The 11,124-nt window shown below is 38.5% G+C and overlaps 1 protein-coding gene across 1 annotated transcript; it reads left to right on the top strand.

The window, feature by feature from the left end:
• Positions 1 to 229: 229 nt before the first annotated feature.
• Positions 230 to 10,680, top strand: LOC140239913 (tRNA (guanine(10)-N(2))-methyltransferase homolog). Its single transcript, XM_072319729.1, has 11 exons — positions 230 to 310; positions 1,722 to 1,790; positions 2,203 to 2,451; positions 3,015 to 3,152; positions 3,676 to 3,832; positions 4,260 to 4,379; positions 5,391 to 5,522; positions 6,681 to 6,750; positions 7,562 to 7,693; positions 9,500 to 9,614; positions 9,877 to 10,680. The coding sequence occupies exons 1-11, from the start codon at positions 230 to 232 to the stop codon at positions 10,246 to 10,248; spliced, it is 1,635 nt and encodes a 544-aa protein (XP_072175830.1). The 3' UTR covers positions 10,249 to 10,680.
• The last annotated feature ends 444 nt before the right edge of the window (positions 10,681 to 11,124 follow it).

Raw genomic sequence — 11,124 nt, 5'->3', positions numbered from 1 at the left:
AAGGCCAGTGCGAGGGACTGTCCCACCAGTCTTCAGTGTCGATTGCGCCCTGATTGCATGTTGCGTGATGTCCACGTGTGCTAGCTGTCCACGCAAACACACACTTTGACACATACACTTGCCGCGCGCAGGCTAGGCATGCAGTCTACACATGCGTTGTCTACTGTCTACATACACGCTGGTAATAAAATACACACCAACTCGACCAAGTTCTGAGTCGATCCGATCGATGGCAGCAATCAAATCAATGTCAAAGATGCGGCAATTTTTAATTTTGTTTGCTCAAGAACACATTGAGTTCAGAATAAGCGTAAGTTCAATTTTTGTTTGTGTTTATAGATTATCAGAAGGGAAGAAAACATGTCTTATTACTCGTGTTAACAGCGGTAGGCCTATATAGTCCCATTCGCTGAAAATGATGTGATCTTGTATCAACTTGTATTTCACTAGAAAAAACCAGTTCCCGTTAACATGGTTAAACGTTGTGCAAAAAATGTAGTCACAAACACAGTGTGAGTAGTCTCTAGAGCTCTACTAGTCTATTTAAGTTTATAGTCTATACAGTATAATAATTGTTTGGTAGATGTCCCATAGACAAGAATTATGATTAACTCCGCCAAGGCCAGGGTAGGGAGCCGGGAGGAGGAGGTTATGACTTGCGTTTTCTTCGGCATTTGTTTGTTGGTTGGTTGTTATGTTTGTCTGTGTGCAAAATAACTCAAAAGTTATGAATGGATTTGGATGAAACTCAAAATGTACAGGAAAGGCGGTTGAGAATGGCATTACATACAAGGAACAGATGATTAAATAATTTGGTAGTGATCCAGCAATTTTTTTGTGGATTTTATGAAGAATTTTCGATATTTTGGCAGGTAGGGTCAATGAATTTGGGAATTCAAGCTGCGCATTTTAGAGCTGCATGCTGGAACGGTTAACGGTGAGGTGCGCTGCCCAGCTGGAAGTTGATGACATATCAAAAGGCTTAGATATTGGGAAATCAGGCAACTTTCAGCGCGCATACATGTGATTGTGAGTGGAAATCACTGATCTCTATGGAAGAACAGGATCAGTGGTGGTGGAAATGAGCTGCTTGGTGGAGGTATGCATTCGCGCTCTCTGCTCTGACTGCTTCTCTAGTTATGAATTGATCCATCAGAAGTCGGGCATAATGTATTAACTGTGCAGCGCACGCCCGGCAGCAGAAAATTTGGCTTATGTATTCCATACCACAATTGATTATAGTGTCTGAGCTGTGATAATCATCATAATGTCATACATTGACCATTGTAAATTAAGAGGAAATTTAGTAAATACCTAGCAAAAATTAAAGCACATTAAAATTTTGCTTGCCATATATTCCATTAATTAGGGTAATGTCTCGATTCTACGGAATTAAAAATGCGCCAAAAAAAATACACAAAAATGTCCACTTTCGATTATTGTCCCGAGTGCCATTAATAGTACAAAGATCACTGTTGCATGGGATATGCAATGGTAATTGTTAGCAGTTCCTATGTCCAGATGCAATTGTAATCATTTCCTGACCCAGTACTAACTATAGCACATCCTTATTTAGATTTTAAGTTTTTTCATTTGTATATTCCAGATGGCTTTGATGCAGATGTAAAATATCACTGGCTTGGTATAATTAAGGATTACTTGAAGCGGGGTAAGTCCTACTTGCACCTTTACATGTGTGTTGATATCTGCCTTGTTTGCAGGAATTGAAGTCGATTGTGTCACTGCTGAAAGTTGATGCAGATTTTTCCAGTCACCAACATGGAGATCAGGTAATTTATAAATAATAATATTATTTTGATATCCAGAAATACTTTTCTGGCTGTCTTCTGTATTCTACAGAGCTACATAGATTGAACCCAATGCTTGCAATGATACAACCAAATCTTATATGCAACATACATGTATACAGCATGTAATAGTCATTTTACATGTCTGTTTGATAAATCCTTCCTTATTGAATCAAGGTGGAGGAACATGTTATTATTAGTGAGATTAAGTCTTCTCTACACTTGTAGACCTGTGTTCAAAACAAGCAGAGAAGGACTTTGATCCTTAGTGTTGCCAAAGATTATTTGATATGTGACATAAAGTGATTTTAAAGCAATGAATGAGAAGAAAGAATTGTGAATAGTGGTTTTTTGATGATGTGATGTCAAATGTCTATTCATTTTTGTTTTTTAGAGTCCCTTTCTCCTTGTTGATCTGCCGTCTGAGGAGTGTGCTAGAAAGATTATGGGTCGCAGCATTCTGGCAAAGTCCTCCATAGAAGTGTGGGCACAGGGGACAACTTACCCAGAAGTCTGCCAGCAGCTAAAGTTGTACCCACAGAGTGAGATGGAGCCATACTGTCATGAGGATGTGACATTCTGCTTCAAGGTTCACACTTTTGGCAAACAGCTCAACAGTGCAGCCAAGTTGGAGGCCATGAAGGCAAGCTCTTCCTGAAGCTCCTAATCATTTGTATAATTTTGCAGTTTCAATATGATCCTTTAGCCAACATTTAAGATGGGAACCTTGTACAGCTGTAGGAAAAAGACCAATCAAATATGTTGTTTTCATAAATTATGTGACTGTCCATATGCTGATGTCCTGTGCATTACAAATGCTTTTATGTGCGTGGTGCTGGAAAATAATTTTTCTCATTGCCTTGCTCTAAGAGCAGCAGAATTTTCCTCTCTTCATTGTTATTTTTGCATTTTATCTCTCATTGGTTTGCTATAGGTTTGCTCAGATGCACACGCCTTTCATCAAATGTAATTTAATTTGCATTGCCTGAGGTAACAAAAGGACTGATTTGGCGGCTCTTCTTTTTTTTTCAACTGAAATAAATCATGGACTAGACAGAAATATTCAGAAGTTGACCTACAATGGTAATTAAAGCATAGAGAGCATGCAGTGACCACCAGGAATAAAATTATAATCATGCCAACAGTTTAAACATCGGATTAAACTTTGTCTAACAATGTGTTGCATTGTTTTATTTGGGTCTGCAGAGCCTAGAGGATTACTTACCCCTCAAAGGAAAAGTTCGGCTAAGAGACCCTGATCAGATCTTTTACATATTTGAGGACTATGGCACCAGACCCAATCAGGCTCCTGAAAAACCATACAGGATATTTGTAGGAAGATGGGTGAGTGTATTGTCACTTTGTGTTAATTCTTGGCTAAGCATTTTTCTTATGAGATTGATTTAAATGAGTTGTGGTTGACATCTTCCTTTCCTTCTGTTTTTTGAGAGTCTGCTGTAAAGTAACTCCAATTTTATATTATGCCGGGAGTGTTGCGTGACGTACAATGTACTTACTCACAATTTTACTTTGACTGGATGAGAACAATAAAATAAGAGTATTGAAATACTTGCACCACTTCCTGAATTTTTAGGAAATTGGTCAAATGTAACATTATATGTCAGTTTGTATGTAGATTACCTTTTATGACATCATATATGAAATGAGAAAAAGTTATTTCATTGTATTTTCTAATCTTTTATGTGAACAATGGATCATTAAGTTTACAATTTGAGATTGTATAAACCCATGATGTACTTGATAGATCTTGAGCTCCTCAAGGAAAGAACGATTCTCTTTTCAAACAAAAAGAAAATGTCATTTACTTTTTGTGTCCTGTGTAAAATTAAACTTTTTGTTTTCGTAGATTGCAGATGGTCAGAAGCGGCTAGCACACACATACTCTGTCAAGAAGCGCCATTTCATCGGCAATACCAGCATGGATGCCCTGCTGTCTTTTCTCATGGCAAACCAAGCCGCCATCAAGCAGAACTCTTTTGTCTTTGACCCATTTGTTGGTACAGGTCAGAGCAATCCTCAATCTCTTTCTCTCTCTTTGTTTTCATTTTTCACAGAGTGGCCTCTTTTAAGACTAGAATTAGGGTGTTAACTACAATGTACCCTTTGCTGCCTCCCATTCCCCCCACCCCATTATTGATTATGGTGAACTCTGGCAAACAACAAAAGTAAAAATGGAATCATTATGATGTCTGGTTATTAGCTGCTAAATTGAAATACACATTCAGTATGCATCATTGCAAAGAATTATGTTTTTGTCAACTCATCATTCTTTGCATCAGACAACTTTACTGTTATCTCTGGAAAGTGACAATTCCTGATGTCTTCAGACTAAAGTTTGTACATTCTTGGAGTGTAGTTTATCTGGAAGATGTTGGTCATATCTCTTAAATTTTGTGATCATATATTTAATTTTATAAAACTTTGTTACAGGTAGCCTCCTGGTGGCAGTGGCCCATTTTGGAGGGTTTGTTGCAGGCTGTGACATCAACTACAATGTGATTCATGGAAAAGGGAAGGCCAGCCGAGCCCAGTCAGAGAGCAAGTACAGAGGTGAGCCTCACAGAAATCATGTGCCTTAATCTTTACAACTGTAATACAAGGTTCACTTGACAAATTTATGTTTTGTGTTATGATAATATTTGTTTTGGCATTAAGCATGTATTAAAGATAGATTTGGTATTACCCTTTATATATGCTATAGTTTTCTTTGTCTTTAACCCCAAAATAGACCAATGGCATCACTTTAAAACAAGTTTAGATAAATGTTGGTATGTACAAAATAATATGAACAAGTCTTGTCTTCATTTCAGTTGTAGGTGAGCCACCCTGTAATTATGGACACTCAAAATTTTGTATCCCAAACCTCTGTATCTTTGTCTGAGTTGCTTGTTACACTAAAATTGGACCTCATCTTTTTCCTTTTTCTCAAAGTGGGCAAAAGTTAGGTAGCACTGTTATTAGAGGTGACTTTTAGATGATTTTCAAACTGACTTAAGCATTTGATCATCTGTTAACTAGTTATACTATATAGAGAGTTTCAGAAGTTACCTGATAGTGATTGCAATGAGAAATTATAATGTTTTCAAAATCCATTTTAAAAAAATCGCAATGAACAAGGATGATGATATTACAGCTTCACATAAGAGTGCATGATGCTCAAGGAAGCATGCATAAATTCCATACAGGTGAAGTTTTTAAGCAAGTGGTATGGTAATTGAATTACATTGCTACAATACTGGAATATTTGAGCCTGTATGTCATTCTTGTTCAGTGTTTTGTTATGGGTTTTTCAGAGTATTGATGTATCTGCTCAAAGACCATGATAAATTCCACAAATGTATACATGATACTATTAATGTTTTCACTACATGATGTGAAATTATTAAAATCATCTGGAATTCCCCTTCAATGTGAGCACAATTTTGATATATGCTCTGAAATTGTGTTTCTTTTCATTCATAAAGAGAAATGATGGAAAGATCAACTACAGCCACACATTTGTGAAAAAGATGTGACTTTTGCAAAGAAGTATTTCTCCAACTTTGCTCTTTTTCTTTGTAGGACGAGACGAAAACATAAGAGCCAACCTCAAGCAGTACGGGCTGGACCACAAATACATTGACGTCCTCATATCAGACTTCTCACGCAACATATGGAGAGAGCAGCCCCTCTTTGATGCAATCATTACAGATCGTGAGCCTGTCTTCCTCTCTTTGAAAATTGTGCCAGTAGGCAATGTTCTGGGAATGTAGTAGTGATAATGTATAGCTGTAATGTTTAGAGTCCTACATGTCCACCAACTCATCCTCTTCCTAAGCTATCATTGCCCTATTATTATTATAGGGCGGGCCTCCTAGGCCCCCCCCCCCCAGATCTCGGCCGTCGACTGCGCAATCGCGCTGAAAATTGGCACACACATTGCCTATGACGTAATCTAAAGTACCATGAAGTTAATTTCAAAAAAAATTATCATTTATGCTAAATTATGCCAATTTATGCATAATGATGCATGAAATCAGACAATTTGGTATAAATTAGTAAATAAAGCTCAAAACAGGCACATTTTTTGTGTAGATATTCCTTATAGTGTCCTTAGCAAATGTAAGAGAAAAAAATGAAATATTTTATTGTTTTTTGAATTTCTTATGTATTTCTTTGTTTTTTCGACTTTATGTTTTTCACTGTTTGTTCGATGAAATTTGTCCACGACATTGTTCCAAACAAGAAAATATGTTATATATTGATTTTAATCAATAAAGCCCCAAAATAATCATGCTTTTATGAAATTTGCCTGTAAGCACAGTTTGCATTGAAATTGTACACAAATTCACGTTTTTGAGCAATTTTTGGTCTGACATGCAAGTACATATTTATGTGCAACTTCGGAACCGCGCGCCCGGGCATCGCAAATTTTGTGTCAAAGATGCGGAAGACTCGAAAGAAAGAAGCAATGAAACGTCACGGCGATAGCTTTTCACGATGCCCCCCCCCCCCCCCCCCCCCCCCCCCGGCCTAGTTAGGGTTAAGATATCAAAGTTTTGCCTATGTGACCACAAATTCCCACGAAACTTCCCATTCCAACTAGGGATACTTCCTCCTATGCCACCCCTGCCAGACTTCTTGATCTTTTGCCAGTGTGACAGGACGGCAAAAGATCGTGAAGACTTCACGATCTTAGACTTCTCGATCTTTCACCAGTCTGACCGTGCCTATTGTAACTATGAATTCAGCATGACTGTAAGGTGAGATGATAGATAATGTGGATATCAGGATGAATATTTTTCTTCTGCCAGTGAATGAGGCTGTATTTTTAACACCTGAAATGCATGGTTCTCTTTGTTTTTATTGCAGCTCCGTATGGGATCCGTGAGAAAACAAGGAAGGTTGGTTCTGACAAAGAACCGTATGTACGAGATGATCAGTGAGTAGAATGCAAAATCCTCTCAAAAGATATTCTTGATTATCTGTTGTTAGGGATTGCTTTCTAAATGCAAGTGAAGATTCAGTCATAAAACATCCATGGATTATTACACGAGCAGGCAAGTGGGATCACACTTGTCTCCCTCAGCCAAGTATATGTGTGGATTTTTTCAGAAAAAAAAAAATGTAGCCCATTTACTCAATACTAGTAAATGTAGCACATTCACTACATTGGCTGGCAATTTATTTAAAACTCTTGTCCATTACTGAGTCTTGGCCTCTTTGATTTGTAGTTCATTTGAATTTTTTGCTTCATTGTCAGTCTCGTATAGTTGTCAATGAAGTTTCATGATTAGTTTGTTTTAATGGGTTGTTTGGCTTAAGTTTCAGTTTGATTTTATAGTCATCTGTGCTTAACCATTTAGCTACTCATGACCTCCACAACCACATGGAAAAATATTTCACCACCATTGAGATGACTCCCTCAAAACCTGACTTCAAGTGATACAATCCTCTCAAGTAGAACAATGCCTTAATCCTATACAAAGACCATTGAAATGCATTAGGGATTAGGAGAATTTCCTAATCCATGTTCATTGACAACTTAAAGACATTTGTGCTGACCAGTAAAGATAGCAAGCGTAAAGATTTGTCAATAATAGTAATAGGGGGTACTAGTATTTAAAATGCCCTTTACCACTCAGTCTGAATGCTCAGAGGGCATGAAAAATCTTGTGCAATAGGGGAGCAAAGCGAAGGAAGAGGCAGTGGTCAATTTACTTCATGGTCAATGTGATTTGTATTCTCCCCAGGACCTCATTCCACATGCCTGTGACACAGAGCTACTTTCTCTCAGACATCTTCACTGACCTGCTGAACTTCTCTGCCCATTTCCTCCGTTTGAATGGCAGACTGGTCTACTGGCTACCGGTTTACAGACCAGAGTAAGGCATCTTGTATCGGTTCTTTAACCCTTTAACCTCCGCAGTCTCAAAATGCCATTGGCATTGTATACAAGTAAATGAAAGGTCGTGACAAATGCACCAGTGCTGCATGCTGGTTACATTGTTCTCCTTTGCAGCAAAGTTACATTTTAAATAAAGATAATGTGTAGATGGTTCTTTTTTGGACACTACATATTTTGGAATTTTTGTGTGTTTTTTTAAATTCATTTTTAGCTGCCATTTTCAGCTCCTTTGCAGACATGATATTGTGGAAGATCTAGAGTTCGCTGATATCAAATAACAACAGCTAGTTCTTTTTTTTAATTTTTATTATTGCTATTTAATCAGTGTGTCTATACACAGGGCTGCACACTACCCCATTTTTCTACTGGGCCGACCTGTCAGTTGGACCAGTGCATGTACAGTAAACCTCGCATGAGTCGAAGCTCTCGGGACTGACAAAAATGCGTCGACTTAAGTGAACTTCGACTCTCGCGAGAGTCGATTTTTTTTCGACTCACAGTTATGTACATGTATTATAGTACATTTGCATGCATGTGTGTGTGTGTGTGCGTGCGTGTGTGTGTTTGCATTCAAATTTGTCTGTTCTTGAAGATAATGTTCTTATTTTGTTCTAAATTGAACATGGAATTTGTATCAATACTAGTAGTTGAACGTAAAATGTAGTTCTGAGAATGTCTGCGCTAATGTGGCAATGTGCATGTGCTATGTCTATGGTGCAACATACAATGTAGGTAGCCATAGCTGTCAACCTACCCTGAGACAAACACTCTCCCAGGCCCATCCCACCTCCATTGAACAAAACTATGCAGCCAGCCGGGCATGCAACAAACAAGCTCCGCCTACTTGGCCTGTCACTAAAATATTAGCAGCGATTGGTTGACCAAGGAGTTCTGGCTTGACATGGATAAAGTATGGATGTGCTGTGTGTATGGATAAAGTATGGATCGATGTGCTGTGTGTATACATGTATACATGTGTATGTATTCGACATGCGTGCGGAGCGGTACGGTGAGTGTACATGCTTACCTGCAGCAGGTCAGGAACGGGGTTCTGCGACGACATGCCGATTTTTTTTTTTTTTTTTTTTTTAGTCTCCTCTAAATGTAATGAGAATGCCAGACAAATCTTCTTCAGCTCAAGTGATGTAAACTACGTGTATTTTGTGCAAAAGGGACTGAATGTTTTACTTCGACACAGCCGAAATTCGACTCTCGTACTTCGGCTTATCCAAATATTTCTTAGAGAAAATACATAGGGAAAAATCGGGACTTTTTATTTTGCTTCGAATTAAGTGATTTTCGACTCACTCGACGTCGACTTATCCGAGGTTTACTGTAGTTACTGGGTACCTAGTTTGTCCATTTTTTACTGGTCCATTCCTGAAAAAGCTCCTGATCCAACAGTGAAATTTATTGGTCCTGGACCATCGGACCAGTGCCAGTGTGCGGCACTGCTATACACACAACATTGATGGATTCTGATTTATCCAAGTACTGTAAAAGTGGATATTTTCATGCAACAAATTTTTCGTGCTTGGCCCGGTAAGACAAATTTTGCATGTTTTTGATTCCATTGAATCAAGACAGTAAGTACTTGAAAATATGGCATGCAAAAATATTTGCATACCTTTATTTTCGCATTAGTTTCTGTGCGAATGTGCGAAAATTTTCACTTTTACAGTGTCTGAACATATAACAATATGTTTCTATAGACTAGAATACTTGGATACTTGGATACTTTGTAGTCTTGAGGTTTACCAAGACTTCTGAAATCACTACCCAGGTACTCTGAAGACCAGATTCCACAACATCCTTGCCTACAGATGGTTGCCAACGATGAGCAGATCCTGAACAGCAGCATCAGTAGGAGACTCATCACCATGGAGAAGAAACAGCATGTAAGTTATCCTTCTTCTCTTCCTCCTCCTCCTCCTCCTCTTTTTTCCTCCTCCTCCTCCGCCTTTGCCTCCTCCTTTGGCCTCCTCTGACTCCAACCCTGACTCTGACTGGCTTTGTTTTTTTCCATGTACAGAATCAAGTGTGCAGAAAATTTAACATATACCAATAAGACAGAATTGTTGATTATTCTTTATTGATTTTTTTCTCAAGGTCATGAACAGGTGTTTTTATCTTGTTACATTTTCTTCCATTGTGACGCAGGTCATTGAATCTACATTCAGCCAGGCAACAATATGCAAAGACAAGTATGCAGCACACAATGCTATCAGAGACAAGTTCCTCATACAGAATACCCTGAGAACAAAAGACAGTCCTTCAACGAGTGAATCAAAACATGAAGGGGAGCCACTTTCCAAAGAGTCATTAGCGAATGAGTCCAGACACCAAAGGGAGCCACTTTGCAAAGAGTCGATAGCGAGTGAGTCAGGACATGAAGGGGAGTCACTTTCCAAAGAGTCAAAAGCAAGTGAGGTGAGACACGAAAGGGAACCACTTTGCAAGGAGTCGATAGCGAGTGAGTCAAGACACGAAGGGGAGCCACTTGCCAAGGAGTCAGCATTGCAACCAAGATGACAGGATGGAGGCTATTTGGCTTGGGACTGATTGATATGACATTTCATAGGAAGAAGGATTGACCAGAAAATGAAAGAAGGAGATAAAAAAGATGCAATATTAATGCCAATATCTTAGCATGATAATTTGTTTGTATTATTGTCCTCATATCTCTCAAGTAAGCTGATTAAGGACTTCTAGGACTGTTGGTGTACCCTCTGTCTTCTAAGTCCAGAGATTTCTCAACTTGCTCTGCCTTGTAGATGGAGATGTCTTTGCTGTCATTGAATCAGATGGCATGCGAACTATGGATGTCTGGGAGCAGACAGGTAAATACAATCTCTTCAGTCCTGATTCAAGAGCCCAGCTGGACTGATGCTGACAGAGAATTGTTATCAAAACTCTCATATACTATCGATGGAGGGATGTTGCAAAGTAAAATTATTTGCAATTCTTCCAGGATCTTACATTTGTCACATTTCTTGTCATGGTAATCGTGAGCTGCTGGTAGGCACCATTCTGTTTGAGTTGTTTGTTTGTTGTTTTGTTTTTGTTTTTTTTTTTTGTTTTTTTTTTGTTTTTAACCCAGATAGGCACAGAAGTGCCAGTTATAAGTCTTTCAATATCCATGCAGTGACACAAGTGTTTGTTTTTTTCTGCTAAGCTTTTTGCATTTGCCAAATTTGTTGTGTCTGTTGTAATCTATATCTACTGTAAGCTGCTTATAGATATTGTGTCGCGTCATGATTGTAGTGTAAAGTACGCTTTGTATACATGCTAAAGAGGTGTACAAACGTTCTGATAGGGTACTAGTATGCATGTGCACATAAAAGTGGAGCCGATTGAACAACTTGCCATTACGAAAATCACTCATATAGGAAAACTACTATTTTACCT

Source organism: Diadema setosum, chromosome 16 (genome assembly GCF_964275005.1).
Source record: "Diadema setosum chromosome 16, eeDiaSeto1, whole genome shotgun sequence".
In the NCBI taxonomy this organism is placed as follows: domain Eukaryota; kingdom Metazoa; phylum Echinodermata; class Echinoidea; order Diadematoida; family Diadematidae; genus Diadema; species Diadema setosum.
This window is presented reverse-complemented; position numbering and strand designations above follow the sequence as displayed.

Coding starts and splice junctions, on each gene's coding strand:
- LOC140239913 (XM_072319729.1), top strand. CDS start 230: ATGGCAGCAATCAAATCAATGTCAAAGATGCGGCAATTTTTAATTTTG. Junction 3,833..4,259: donor TGACCCATTTGTTGGTACAG/GTCAGAGCAATC, acceptor ACTTTGTTACAG/GTAGCCTCCTGGTGGCAGTG. Junction 7,694..9,499: donor CTACCGGTTTACAGACCAGA/GTAAGGCATCTT, acceptor ATCACTACCCAG/GTACTCTGAAGACCAGATTC.